The sequence below is a fragment of the Schistocerca cancellata genome, chromosome 6 (assembly GCF_023864275.1).
Source record: "Schistocerca cancellata isolate TAMUIC-IGC-003103 chromosome 6, iqSchCanc2.1, whole genome shotgun sequence".
NCBI lineage: Eukaryota > Metazoa > Arthropoda > Insecta > Orthoptera > Acrididae > Schistocerca > Schistocerca cancellata.
Window position 1 is genome coordinate 47,613,255 of NC_064631.1, and position 15,467 is coordinate 47,628,721.

At 41.0% G+C, this 15,467-nt stretch overlaps 1 protein-coding gene across 3 annotated transcripts in view; it reads left to right on the forward strand.

Moving 5' to 3' along the window:
• LOC126190656 (RB1-inducible coiled-coil protein 1) overlaps nucleotides 1–15,467 on the forward strand; it is a 329,494-nt gene that overhangs the window by 278,652 nt on the left and 35,375 nt on the right. For 2 of the 3 annotated variants that reach the window (XM_049931085.1, XM_049931086.1), the window contains exons 15-17: nucleotides 1,936–2,115; nucleotides 3,873–4,018; nucleotides 6,141–6,347. In XM_049931085.1, the coding sequence (XP_049787042.1) occupies nucleotides 1,936–2,115; nucleotides 3,873–4,018; nucleotides 6,141–6,347 (533 nt within the window). The remainder of the gene's footprint in view (nucleotides 1–1,935; nucleotides 2,116–3,872; nucleotides 4,019–6,140; nucleotides 6,348–15,467) is intronic. The other variant, XM_049931087.1, reaches the window with a different exon arrangement.

Below are 15,467 nucleotides of genomic sequence, written 5' to 3' on the forward strand. Positions count from 1 at the left end.
TTATGCAGTCCTGTCACATTAATGTGACCACTACCTGTATTTGTTGTCAAGGTGCAATAACCACTCACAGATGGCGCATTAGTAGTGGATGGTATATAAAACTTGTTTGGGGGATGTGGAAAACATTGCAGTTGTTGTTGTAATGCGGAGACAGCGCAATTTATCTGATGTCCAAAAGAATTTGGTCATTGGCTTCCAGGTCAGGGGTGGAAGCATTTACGAAGTGGCCAAGTTTGTAAACTGTTTGCATGCTGCCCTGGTTAAAGTATACCTTTCATGTCAGAGTGGTGCTATCTGAAGATGGTGTCGAGGCAACTGTGGTGCACCACGGGCCATAAATGAGAGAGGCGAATAACGGCTGTGGAGGTATGTGCAGGCAGATTGCACACGCAACTGATGTCAAGATAAGAGTAAAAAATTCAGAGGCATTACTTTTCAGCATGCCCTGTAATAACTGAACCATTATCATCCTTATAGCAGTTTAAAAAATTTTGGAGAGAGCAGCATGCAGTGGAGTACTGGATTATTTTCTTCGAAACAGAACTTACTAACTGGCTCAAGGTACACCTTTTGTAAAGGATTTTGTATGGGGGAAGTTATATCTGACCCCCCAAGCAAAGTTTTGTAAAACATTGTGGGCCACGAAATTAATTTTAGTAAATCAAAATATTACAATGCTGATGACAGACCTTCTGTTTGGTAATAGTTATCCTTCCTGTGAAACACAAAGCAAAGGGCCAATCCGACAAACAGCAGCATAGGAATAAAATTTAAGTTAGAGTGGAGTGTTATGAAACATGAAGTCCCACAAATTTAAGTTCTGGGTTCCCTCCCTTTCTAACCCACATGAATGACTTGAAAAGACCTGTTCAAGAATTATATTTTTCTTGGTGGCACATGCTTTCCAATCAAAAGTCCAAACTCTGACACAGCTTAGATTACAGCAGTTAATTTGCTATACAATTTGTTTACAGCACATGTCTTCTGTCCTAATTCTCAAACTTTCGTTACGCAGTTGTAAGCAAACAAAAAGGATCTTTTGTAACCAGCAATAGTTGTTAATGGTTTTGCACTAAATGATACACCATTTGTAAAGTTCCTTGGTGTTTGTTAGTTAAAATTGAGGTTACAGACAGGTATAGAAATCCAGAAGCTTAGTTGAGACCCACATCCATTTACATACTTTGAAAATTACTATGAAATGCATAGCTAAGGATACTTAGCATGGAACAGCATTTTAGGGTTTCTTCTTTTTCCAATTGTTTGGAGTGTGAGATGAGTGATTGCTCAAAAGCATCTGTGTGTCCTGCAGTTAGTCTAATTTTGACTTCACTGTGCTACAGGAGTGATGTGTAGGAGGATAAAAGAGAACTGTAGATTCTTAACTTATTACAGGTTCTTGAAATTTTGTAAGTAGCTTTTAATGGGAAAACTTAGGCCAGGCTTCAAGAGTTTTCCAGTTAGTTTTCCAACATTTTTGTGACATTCTCCTATGAGTCAAACAAACCTATGACTATTCATGCTACCCTTCTATGTATAAATTCAATATCCTCAGTGCTATTTGTTTAATGGCCCCACACACTTACACAGTATTCTAAGATGGTACGCAGAAGCGATTGACTGCATTTTCCAAGTATTCTGACGATGAACCGAAGCCTTCTACCTGTCTTACCTGTGTCTGATGGTACAAAGAAGTGATTGAATGCATTTTCCAAGTATCGTGACAATCAGCCACCAGGGAGATACTTGCACTTGATCTCCAATAATTCTTGAACAACATGTGATATGTTCTCTTCATCTTACTAAGAGGCATTCCACTTTCTTTAATTGTTTCTGTCACTTAAAATACAACATTGCTGTAAATAGAAAGATTAGCATAAAAATTTACTTCTTGTCCTCTATTAAATTCCTGTATTTTCTTTTTAATTATTTCAGCGTGCCGATCTCGTAGAACTGGCGTACCATGAGCAACAGATGAATCAGCTGCGAGAGAAGTTGTTAGTGGAGAAAGAAAGTGCAGTAAAAACAGCTGTAGAAACTGAAAGAAAGCAATGGGATCTAAAACTACAAGAGGAACTCAAGAAGGCACGTAGAGATGAAGAGGCAAAGAAGCAGGTAACAATTGATCCAGACTCTTACGTTCCTCCCATAACCATCCTTTCGTGTTCTGTGTCACATCGAGAGGTTGCCATTATGGTCCACATAGCGTTTAGATAACTAGCATCGTAAAGACCTCCTGTTGTTTGCAAACTTCAGCTAATCCAAGTTGTCCCTGTATGTTTTAGGTGGTTTTCTCAGGAATACCACAAAGATCTTTCTTGGTTTGCCTACTGCCCATTCAGTTGGCTGTGTCCCATCCTCTACTATTTCTTTTTCATTCCAGTTTGTTCCATGCTCAACTAATAGACTTGTGTCCCTAGTGATTTCCAACATCCATTTCTCCATTTGTTGCAGAGGACTCTTCAGTTTTTGAGCAATTTTCAAATTTGAAGTCTGTGTCTCATTGCTATCTGTCAGAACTGGGATATGCACTAGCAGTTTCAGACCCATTGGAAGCCTTGTTTTAAAACTGCTTAAATTTTTTCGGAAAGCACTCTAATCGTTTTCACTCTTCTGTTCTCTCTGCATTTTCTCGTCTTCCAGTACTATAAATACAAAACTCGCCAACTGAGTCTATGACTTAATTGTCAATTTGTACGGTTTCCTTTGTGATAAGTACACTACGTCAGTCGTTACACCTAAGTCTGAACTTCCATTTGATGTCGAAGTTCCTCTGTTCTAGAGGAAAACAGTGCAATGTCATCTGCAAATTGGAGAACATTCAATTAACACATTTTCCTTCTTCGTTTATGTAGTTTAAGAATCTGAAAAATTCCCCTACCAGTGCTGAAAATAGTTCCGATGATAGACTCTCCTTTCTTGCCTCTTACTTCATTACTGAATTTCCAATTATCCTGATTATGTCTAATGAAATCTAAACTGTGGGCTCTGAGAAACAAGGCGTTTATTGCACGTGTTACTAAGCTGAAGGGTAATTCAGTAACATTTGAAATCAGTGCTTTGTACAGATTAGGTAGTGACTTGAGTCAAAACTTTCTCAAAATATATTAATCACTGCAAAATAGTAATCCACACTAATTGCTCTATTTTTGTAATTTCTGTCTGAACTTTCTAATGGTCCAGTGTGCTCTATCCACTTCTAAACCCATCTTTTTCCTTTGCCTGATTAAAACCTAATGGTTTTTTTTCTGTAAAGTTTGTGATGCTGGTGAATATCTCCTGAATTATGTGGAGAATACTAATGTAAGGTCAATAGTTTTTTTTGTCTTGGGTGCATCTTTTCTTGTGAAGGACAATAATGTCCGCGTTGTGCCAGTTTGGGCCGATTTTTCTTTTTTTTTCCTCCCAAGATATTCTGTAAATAAATTTTGCAAATTTCTTAAAAAAAAGAAAAAGAAAAAGAAAAGAAAATCCTACAGACTTAATTGTTCAGTTAAAACACCATTTTCTGTCACCTTTCCTTTCTGCATAGCTTCACAGTTCTTATACGCATCAACTAGCATTACCTATAATGTATAAGATGGTACTGTCATATAATATGTAGTTTCTTGGCTCTGTAATGGGCCATTGAGCTGTATCCACCTCGAAATCCAACTTGTTCCTTGACAGTATAGTACTTTCAAAATTTTATTATTTTGTCTGTTGTAAAGCAGGCTACCGGAAGGTGATCATGTGACTGTAACTGGTAGTGAAATGAAATCCTCAATTAACAATGGTGGTGGATAAGAATGAGTTCACAAATTACAAATGAGTTTATAAATTACTAAGTAGCTATGAAGTATGAATTAATACATCAATGCTAACTGTTCCAGATAACTTTCAATGAGGTGGTAAGACAAGTTGTCCAGGAAAAAGACCAAATGGTTGATGAATTCAGAACAAGAGAAGCGTCTTTAGTGGCAGAGTGCCAGAGGCTTCAAGAGACAGTTCGGCGGCTTACAGAAGATACAGATGCCAGGTGGAAACAAATGCACATTTTATCAATAATAAGCTATTATTTATCCACATTTTATTCTTCATTAACAGTATTACTGAAAAATTATGTACCTTATTAACTTAACCAGTTTGTGCACTGTAACTTAAGGTGAACAGCATAATGTCATTGCATTAATTACTATTTCCTTCTCACCCCAACTGATGTCAGGCTGTAGAAATGCTCATTGCTCGTAGTCATCATTTCTACTGTAAGGTCTGTGCATGCTTCTGTGATCCCCATTAGGCCAATGTTTAGAATGTTTTTGTGGATAGGTAGGAATGTTGGTGAACCACCTTAGAAGTGAACAACATGCCGAGAAGATCAGTGGCTGTTGAAGCAAAATACTGTTTGGCATGTTGTTTCTAGACCATCTATTGCACTGTCGCCCATTGTATTAGGCAGTCTGGGGTACAAGGTATTCCACATAGGTGGACTGCAGTTTCCAGTCAGTGAGAACAATATTGACCTTAAAAGTAAAAGTGACTGGAGACTGCAAACTCTTCTTTCAGCACTGTTGAGAAACACTAACTCTTAAACTGTTTAGAGGGAGTAGAAAGATAGTCTTTCAGAATGAGTGCTGCCAGAATGGAATCTTAGTGTTGTTAAATATAGACATTCTATTCAGTTGCTGTATTGGAACACTTGAACAGTATAGTGAATACTGTGAGCTGTATAAGCTAATCTGACAGTTTGTAGTACTATGAATCTCTCGGGCATAGCCCAGTGCTAGACACCCAGCAGTGCTTTAAGTACATGTTGTTTGCAAATAACCTGGTACTTTGGTATTAAAGAGGGCAACAGAAAAAACAGTGTAAGGTCCAGAAACTCTGTAAATCAACAAGCAAGTTCCACAAAGTATGGAAGTTTTATATCACTTAAAGCTGAAATGTTTGGTCACTGATAGTCACAGCAGCTAAAACAGTCCTTCTCCGTCAGAACTGCAAAATGAGCATTTGGGAATGGAAGAGATAAGTAATGGCACACAGGAGATTGTCGTAAATCTGTGATGTAGTTTGATGGCTAAAATTGTGAGGGATTGTGCCTGAAAGACAAGTATCCAAGGCTCAGACTCACCATCAAAAACGTATACACATACGTTTTGTAAACTTCTCTTTGCAGATTGATTTGATGGGGCTTTCAGCTGTATTTTTGTTAGTTTTATGCTGGATAAATTTCATCCAGCTGTTTTTCAAGATATTAACATTACCTTACCAATTTTGAGATTATATACTCCCATCTTCAGAGTTTCACATAGTTACACTGATTAACCAAAATCCTCGTATATCATTCAAACCAAAATAATCTCATTCACAGATTTTTCTTCTTCTTCTTCATCTTCTTCTTCTTCTATCCCCCCCCCCCCCCCCACTCTCCTACCCCCCTCCCCCGCCCTCCCTCTTAAAAAAAAAATTTCTCTAAGGATGTCATTAGTAAAATATGTCTCTTCTTAACAGATCTATACTGCTCTGCTGACTGTCATTTTGAGTGGAATCTTGGTCATTTTGAATTAATTGGTACAGATTTTTATGAATCGGAATAACTGTATGGATAACTGAAAAAGGGATTTTAAGGTACTGAATACTGCAGTGTGAATAACTTGGGTAAATGAAAGCAGAATGAAAATTTATGCTGTATGCAATATACACAAAGTGCCTCTTTTTATTGTAAACATAATTGACTTCTTATCATTGGTCCCAGAATTTTCACATGTATCACAAATTCAGTCATAAATTGCGATTTAATGAAATCATTAAAGGGTGTTCACAGCGTAGAGTAAATGTAGATTGTTTGTTGATTCATGTTTTAATTATACAGGAAGTGATTTGTGTTTTAATTAGACACAAAGTGTAGATTTGTAGAATGCCGCTTGCATCTGTAAGCTATATTTCATGTTCTTACAAATATTTAATCATTAATTATATGGTGGAATCCAGTTTCATTATTTTTTCACAATACAGAAATTGACTGTATCACTTTTCTTAGCAGTAAATTTATTACCTTACCCTTCTTGGTTATACTGATTAGCAGTGTATTATAGCTTTCTATAAAAAGACTTCTTTGAAACTTATTAAAAATGTTGCTAACACACAGTTTTTCTCCCCAGAAGCCTGGAATCAAAAACTGATTCTGCTACGAAACCTCTGTTGGATAAACTGGAACAACTAGAAACAGAAAAGGTGTTGCTGCAAAGGGAACTAGCAAAAGAACGTGCCCGGAAGAGCAGAACATTATCTGAAACAGCTCTCTCAGATCTTATCAATGAGTCAAAGCCACCAGCCCCAGACATGAGCACATCTGTTGCAGTTATGCAGTAAGTACTCTGATGGAGGTATGCAAAGAGAGATTGTGAGATGCATTTTAATATAAGCTGTGACAATCCATCAGATGAAAATTAATAATTGTTCTGTGGATCACCTTCACACGAAGTTTCTAGGCGGGGAACCTTTTACTTGCGCTACAGTGGCACACATTTATTATAAATTATTTACATGCAAGTAATTAACAAATTCTATTCAAGAACACATCCATAGCTTAGGAGGCAATTTCAAGGAAAATAAGCTTTATTTGATTCTTAAATGAATTTCTTTGGCCTATTATTTATTTCATTTCCATGTGTAAACTACATAATTATCAGTTTCGCTCCTTTTGAACCAAAGTTGAATTCACTAGGAGCGAACCGGTAAATAATGGTGATGACCTGGGGCAAGGCGTGCTAGTAACTACCGTTATCGCCGATTACAGTTACAGATAAACACTTTTTTTTACATTTAACCATTCTTGGCATATATTGTTTCAACAATTTCAGTTGGGTGCATACTTCATATGTATAAAAATGCACTGTTAACCTGGGTGCACTTAAAACATTAGCAGTTGTCAGTGTGACAGGCACCAGTTTGGAAGGCCATGGGGGCTGGTCAGCTACATGCTACATTCCTGTAACTTCCTACCAATAGTGATTAACGCTGCGGATGCGTTCCATTGTGAGGCCTATTCCCACTCTCACTTTTGCTAGTGAAAGAGAAGAGCTGGCAGTTGTAAGGCAGTTGATAGTTGTGTAATACCTACGATTCTCTAGCTCTTCCTAAGACACGAGTGTTTTTCTTTCGTGAGCTAGTGCTGAAAGTTCAGATATAAATCAGGCTACATATTTTAGAGTTTTAATGTTTGAGAAAATGTTGGTATTCATTCATTATAGTTTTAGTGAAGAAATATTTCTTTAATGGTTTTGAATTAGTTTCTGCATAAGTGTGATGTTGGCTTTCTGAAGCAGTATGGACGAAGCAGTGGATTCACCAAAAGAAACAAACACATCAGATTGCAAGTCTGTGCTGGAATGTCTGTGGAGACATCCATTCAGAGGACTTAGTTTTGAGACAAAAAGTGACAAGATCAAAGAGGGACTGCCTACATCAAATGTTCCGCATTTATATATTACAGTATTTGAAGTTTACATCAGACATTTTCAAGAACCTTGGTAATCCTCTTGCAAATGGTTGCGTGGCTGTAAAGAGACACAAAAATTGTACTGTTGGCCATGTGTTTTTTTTGTTTCCAATATGTTGTGGATGAAAAGTGGCACGAGTGACATGAACAATTTCTGCAACTTATGGTGCGAAAATTCCAAGGACCAAATTACACCTGTATGGATGTTCATTAAATTTGGCAGTACAAGGGTAGATTTTTGTGTGAATAGTACCTTGATATTATATGTTCAGAAGCATAATGAACAAATGAAGGAAAATAGACTCATTGTGAGCTGTTTAGTTGTCAATTGTTTCCTAGCTGCACAAGAACCACCTTTCAGAGGACACAATGAAACAGAGGACAAGGATAATAGGGGCGATTATGTTGAACTGTTTAACTCACTGGCACAAAAAAAAAATGAATGTCATATTGCTTGCAGATTCAATTGCTTCTGAAGGCATCTCAAGTTATGTACAGAAGGACCTCATTGAGTCCATTGCTGAAGCCATTTGTACAGAACTTTCGAAAAAACTAAAACAAATGACATTTGTTACAGTTACTATGGATGAAATGGTAAATGTTTCAAGCCAGTCCCAAGTCTGAACTGTTTTCAATATGGAATATCCACGGGTGAAGCGTGTGAGAAATTTTTGGATTTTGTTGGCATCAATGATAATGTTGACATCAGTGATAACCAAGTGCTGCTACCTTAGCAGAGCATGTATTTGGCTGCATAAGTGAATTTGATTGTGGTAGAGAACCGGTAGCTCAGACACACAATGGCTGTGCAACATAATGGGGTACAAAAACTTTTGAGATGAAAATACCCCTCAGATCTTTTCATACATTGGTGTGCTCATAAACCAAATTTAATTCTGAAACAATCAGTTGAACATATAAGGGAGTGCAAAATATTTTTTTCAATTTCTGGTTTTGCCCATTTTTCTCTCCAGTGCTTTGCATTAATTGATCAAATGACGTTTTCCTTCAGCATTCAACACCACATGGTTATAGAACAGCAGATTAATCGAGCTAGTGATGAAACACAAGACTGAACTTAAAGAGCTGTTCAAGTCTATGAAAGACGACCATAATTCATGGCACAGCGAAACAGGAGTACATGCCAAAGGCTTTTACGACATTTAAGAAATTGCTTTCCGTGGCAGACGAATCTGCTCCAGTCCGGGATCCCTGAACCATTACACCAACAACCTGAAAAAGCTTTTGCATCCCGCAACTACCCTCCCGACCTGGTACAAAAGCAAATAACCAGAGCCACTTCCTCATCCCCTCAAACCCAGAACCTTCCACAGAAGAACCCCAAAAGTGCCCCACTTGTGACAGGATACTTTCCGTGACTGGATCAGACTCTGAATGTGGCTCTCCAGCAGGGATACGACTTCCTCAAATCCTGCCCTGAAATGAGATCCATCCTCCCCACTCCACCAAGAGTGTGTTTCCATCGTCCACCTAATCTTCGTAACCTCTTAGTTCATCCCTATGAAATCCCCAAACCACCTTCCCTACCCTCTGGCTCCTACCCTTGTAACTGCCCCCGGTGTAAAACCTGTCCCATGCACCCTCCCACCACCATCTACTCCAGTCCTGTAACCCGGAAGGTGTACACGATCAAAGGCAGAGCCATGTGTGAAAGCACGCATGTGATTTACCAATTGACCTGCCTACGCTGTGAAGCTTTCTATGTGGGAATGACCAGCAACAAACTGTCCATTCGCATGAATGGACACAGGCAGACAGTGTTTGTTGGTAATGAGGATCACCCTGTGGCTAAACATGCCTTGGTGCACGGCCAGCACATCTTGGCACAGTGTTACACCGTCCGGGTTATCTGGATACTTCCCACTAACACCAACCTGTCAGAACTCCGGAGATGGGAACTTGCCCTTCAGTATATCCTCTCTTCTCGTTATCCGCCAGGCCTCAACCTCTGCTAATTTCAAGTTGCCGCTGCTCATATCTCACCTGTCTTTCAACATCTTTGCCTCTGTACTTCCACCTTGACTGACATCTCTGCCCAAACTCTTTGCCTTTACAAATGTCTGCTTGTGTCTGTGTGTGTGTGTGTGTGTGTGTGTGTGTGTGTGTGTGTGTGTGTGTGTCCGCGCGCGTGAGTGTATACCTGTCCTTTTTTCCCCCTAAGGTAAGTCTTTCCGCTCCCGGGATTGGAATGACTCCTTACCCTCTCCCTTAAAACCCACATCCTTTTGTCTTGCCCTCTCCTTCTGTCTTTCCTGATGAAGCAACTATTGGTTGCGAAAGCTTGAATTTTGTGTGTATGTTTGTGTTTGTTTGTGTGTCTATCGACCTGCCAGCGCTTTCGTTTGGTAAGTCACATCATCTTTGTTTTTATCGAACGAAAGTTGATAGACACACAAACATACACACAAAATTCAAGCTTTCGCAACCAACGCTTGCTTCATCAGGAAAGACAGAAGGAGAGGGAAAGACAAAAGGATGTGGGTTTTAAGGGAGAGGGTAAGGAGTCATTCCAATCCCGGGAGCGGAAAGACTTACCTTAGGGGGAAAAAGACAGGTATATACTCACGCACACACAGACATATCCATCCGCACGTACACAGACACAAGCAGACATTGGTAAAGGCAAAGAGTTTGGGCAGAGATTTAGCTACAATATAGCAAGTCAGCAACTGGAAGCAGTTAATTCCATAAATTATCTGGGAGTAGGCATTAGGAGTGATTTAAAATGGAATGACCATATAAAATTAATCGTCGGCAAAGCAGATGCCAGACTGAGATTCATTGGAAGAATCCTAAGGAAATGCAATCCGAAAACAAAGGAAGTAGGTTACAGTACACTTGTTCGCCCACTGCTTGAATACTGCTCACCGATGTGGGAATTGTACCAGATAGGGTTGGTAGAAGAGATAGAGAAGATCCAATGGAAAGCAGCGTGCTTCGTTACAAGATCATTTAGTAATCGCGAAAGCATTACGGAGATGATAGATAAACTCCAGTGGAAGACTCTGCAAGAGATACGCTCAGTATCTCAGTATGGGCTTTTGTTGAAGTTTCGAGAACATACCTTCACCGAGGATTCAAGCAGTATATTGCTCTCTCCTACGTATATCTCACGAAGAGACCATGAGGATAAAATCAGAGATTAGAGCCCAGACAGAGGCATACTGACACTTTCTTTCCACGAACAATAAAAGACTGGAATAGAGGTACTCAAGGTACCCTCCGCCACACACCGTCAGGTGGCTTGCAAAGTATGGATGTAGATGTAGATGAAGCTAAACCCTTTGATATTGACTGTTGTTTGAAGGAAGTTGGCCAGTGTAAGACTGGAGTTACAGGAACTTCGTAGTAAATTCGAAGTTTGGTCTGAAACTGTGCCAGATGAAAGTGATTGTGAGCCTATAAGAAAGAAGCAATGGGATGGCATGGCTGACTGAGAAACATCGTACAGTGCTTTGTTTTGTGATATCGTTGATACTGTTCTGTGTTAATTAACTGACAGGTATGCTAACTTGGATAGTTTGGAGTTACTTTCACATAGGAGTTATGTAAAATATAGCCCAAATACCGAAAATATTGATGAATCTGCATTTCATTCCTTGGAGACACCCTACCGTGGACATGTTGTTATTCCCTGGACTAAGGATGGAACTGTCTTTCTTTCTTCAAACTAATTCCAGAACCATCCAGTTGGTAGACAAAGTCAACATTTCGCTTCCTGTGGTCTCAGTGAAGCAGTTCCTGAATCAGTTAAACTAATGATATTAATTTTAACCATTCCCGCAACCAGTGCTTCGGCAGAAATATCATTTTCTCTGTTTAAGAGAATCAAAACTTATCTTCCAAATACACACTCGCAAACTAGATATTCTCAGTGTCTTGCTTTGCTGTTCATTGAAATATGATTGCCCAAGTCCATGAAACAGTAAAATCCTCCTACAACTCCGTGATTGAAGTTTCTTACAAGGATCATTGCGGAATTGACCTCAAAACTTTCAGTTCCTGAACTCTTAATATCATCAGTATTTTTGTAGATTAGAATAACCTGTATTTTTCAAGTATCCTGTATCACTCAGGAGGCCTAATGTTTACAAGGTTCGGCCTTGTACTTTAATGGAAGGCACACAACGTTATTTCATGTAATACTAGGCCAGGGCTTCACAACATACGTGCTCGCGGAGCAAGCTGTGAGCAGCAAGGAGCAAGCACGGAGCAGCGCGAGCACGCTACCCCCACTACTGGACCAGAGCGGAGAGTGGGGAGAGTCACGTGGGGCACACAACAGCTGCCGCCAGTTAATGTAAATCCGCAGCCACCTGTAGGGATATCACTCACGAATTATTACTGCGACAAATGAAACAAATAAAGGAGAATGTACACGTGCCACATAATTTCATTAGCTTAGTGTATGCCTCTGCATTCATATTAATTTGTGAACTGTTACACAATAAAAGGTGTCACTGAAGTGTGGGATTCTCGGTTATCTTGTACTTTTTGCCCTTTACAATTGTGTCTATGTTCGGAGTAATTGTTCTTGTGCATTGTAGGCGCAGCGTGCAGTTTAAATTTCGATCAGACAATGCGTTTCTCAGGCGCGTCTTGTTACATTTCATTGCAGAGAACAGTTGTTCACAAACATACGTGGAACCGAACATTGATATTATTGTAGCCGCCAGTTTGTGCAAACGAGGGAATCTATCCTGAGGGAAGTGTCTGTAGAATTCCAAAATGTTTTTCTTGTTCTGAAATTTGTCTCTGTGTTCTCTGTCACACTGCAGGTCAATAATTTCTAGTTGCAGCTCAGGACGAATCTCTTCAATAGTCTCTGAATATGGAGAGGAGAACAGATCAAAATCACTGTCTAGTGCTGTCAGATCTTGAAAGCGTTTATCAAATTCTTCCTTAAGGGCAACTAAACTATGTGAATAACGTTCACAGTCTTTGTGAACATCTTGCATGGATGATAATTTAGGAAAATGAGCTAGATTTCCTGTTTCCAGCTGACTCACCCAAAGTGTCAATTTCATTTTAAAAGCTCGTATTCGATCTATGAAATGAGTAATTAGCAGATCTTTACCTTGTACTGAAATGTTCAAAGCATTCAGATGGCTAGTTAAATCCTCTAAGAACGCGAGAACACATTTGCATGAAGGGTCTTTCAATTCAGGAACACACATGTTATTTATTTCCATGAACATATTTATCTCATCTAATAGGCAAAAAAATCTATTTAATAATTCGCTACGACTAAGCCAGCGGACCTCGCTGTAATAAGGCAGGCTACCATACTGGCTTTCTAAATCCTCAAGAAAGCTTTTAAATTGCCTGTGTTGTAACCCATGCTTCCTTATATAATTGGTTGTACGAACAACACTCATCACATTTTTTAGAGTGATACTCTTTACAAACAAGTTTTTCTGGTGGATCACACAGTGAACGTCCCTTATTTCATTCGGCACGGTCAGTTTTTGCATTTTCTCCTTCAACAGCGCAACGAAACCTGATTTTTTTCCCTGTTATCGCTGGTGCACCGTCTATAGACACTGAAACTAAAGAATTCCACGACAATCCTATATTTTCAACACTTTCTTCAACACTACTTAAAATATCACCTCCGGTTGTAGTGTTCTTCATGGCTACTACATCGAGGAGCTCCTCCCTCACCTGAAGATCTCTGTTAACACCTCTAATAAATATGGCAAGCTTTGCTGTTCCAGTGATATCAACACTTTCGTCCAGAGCTAGAGAATACACCATAAAATCTTTACAGATACTTGCAAGCTGGCTCTGGACGTCGTCTGCCATGTCCTGCATGCGACGCATAATGGTCATGTTAGATAATGGCACAATCCGAAACTGTTCAACTTGAGATGGACACAAATGTTCCGCTGCAACTACCAAACATTCTTTTATTAAATCGCCATCAGTAAAGGGGTGCAGGGATTTTGCTAAAAGCAAAGCAATTTTGTAACTCACTCTGAGAGCTGCCTCAGTTGGTTTTTCTTCGTCGTCCAGATCTTCTTCGGATAGCTTCCTTTTAAATTTAATAACTTCCTGTGCACGATCTGGTCCATCACGTTTTCCACTTCCATAGTCTTTCGCATGGTACGACATATAATGTCGCTGCAAAATAAATTTCCTAAAAGAATTCAGAGTTTGTGACATACTAAACATTTTGCAACACCATCTTTTTCTGTAAACAGATACAATTCCTCCCAATGGGGGTTGAACTGCGAAAGCATGGTTGGGGTTACACAACAGCGACTTGACATGATTCTTAACCAGTGAAGTGACTGTTAGATCTGATCGTAGTACTTATATAGGACGTTACACAGTCGGCGCGAATTCAATAGGCACGCTGCGGCCCTATTCAAAAGTGCGCGCGCATTTCCCCTCCCTCCCTACTCCGCGACCATGCACCTGCTCGCGAGCACATGCCTGAGCAGACGCGAGTACTCGCGCTCAAAACCAGCCAGTTGTTAAGCCCTGTACTAGGCCATGATGTAATGCAATAACAGATAACTGTAAACAGTAAAATAATAATAATTACAATGACAACAACAATAAAAATAATTACAATGACAACAACAATAAAAATAATTACAATGACAACAACAACAACAACACTTTTAATTGGATAATCATAAATACACTCCTGGAAATGGAAAAAAGAACACATTGACACCGGTGTGTCAGACCCACCATACTTGCTCCGGACACTGCGAGAGGGCTGTACAAGCAATGATCACACGCACGGCACAGCGGACACACCAGGAACCGCAGTGTTGGCCGTTGAATGGCGCTAGCTGCGCAGCATTTGTGCACCGCCGCCGTCAGTGTCGGCCAGTTTGCCGTGGCATACAGAGCTCCATCGCAGTCTTTAACACTGGTAGCATGCCGCGACAGCGTGGACGTGAACTGTATGTGCAGTTGACGGACTTTGAGCGAGGGCGTATAGTGGGCATGCGGGAGGCCGGGTGGACGTACCGCCGAATTGCTCGACACGTGGGGCGTGAGATCTCCACAGTACATCGATGTTGTCGCCAGTGGTCGGCGGAAGGTGCACGTGCCCGTCGACCTGGGACCGGACCGCAGCGACGCACGGATGCACGCCAAGACCGTAGGATCCTACGCAGTGCCGTAGGGGACCGCACCGCCACTTCCCAGCAAATTAGGGACACTGTTGCTCCTGGGGTATCGGCGAGGACCATTCGCAAGTCTCCATGAAGCTGGGCTACGGTCCCGCACACCGTTAGGCCGTCTTCCGCTCACGCCCCAACATCGTGCAGCCCGCCTCCAGTGGTGTCGCGACAGGCGTGAATGGAGGGACGAATGGAGACGTGTCGTCTTCAGCGATGAGAGTCGCTTCTGCCTTGGTGCCAATGATGGTCGTATGCGTGTTTGGCGCCGTGCAGGTGAGCGCCACAATCAGGACTGCATACGACCGAGGCACACAGGGCCAACACCCGGCATCATGGTGTGGGGAGCGATCTCCTACACTGACCGTACACCACTGGTGATCGTCGAGGGGACACTGAATAGTGCACGGTACATCCAAACCGTCATCTAACCCATCGTTCTACCATTCCTAGACCGGCAAGGGAACTTGCTGTTCCAACAGGACAATGCACGTCCGCATGTATCCCGTGCCACCCAACGTGCTCTAGAAGGTGTAAGTCAACTACCCTGGCCAGCAAGATCTCCGGATCTGTCCCCCATTGAGCATGTTTGGGACTGGATGAAGCGTCGTCTCACGCGGTCTGCACGTCCAGCACGAACGCTGGTCCAACTGAGGCGCCAGGTGGAAATGGCATGGCAAGCCGTTCCACAGGACTACATCCAGCATCTCTACGATCGTCTCCATGGGAGAATAGCAGCCTGCATTGTTGCGAAAGGTGGATATACACTGTACTAGTGCCGACATTGTGCACGCTCTGTTGCCTGGGTCTATGTGCCTGTGGTTCTG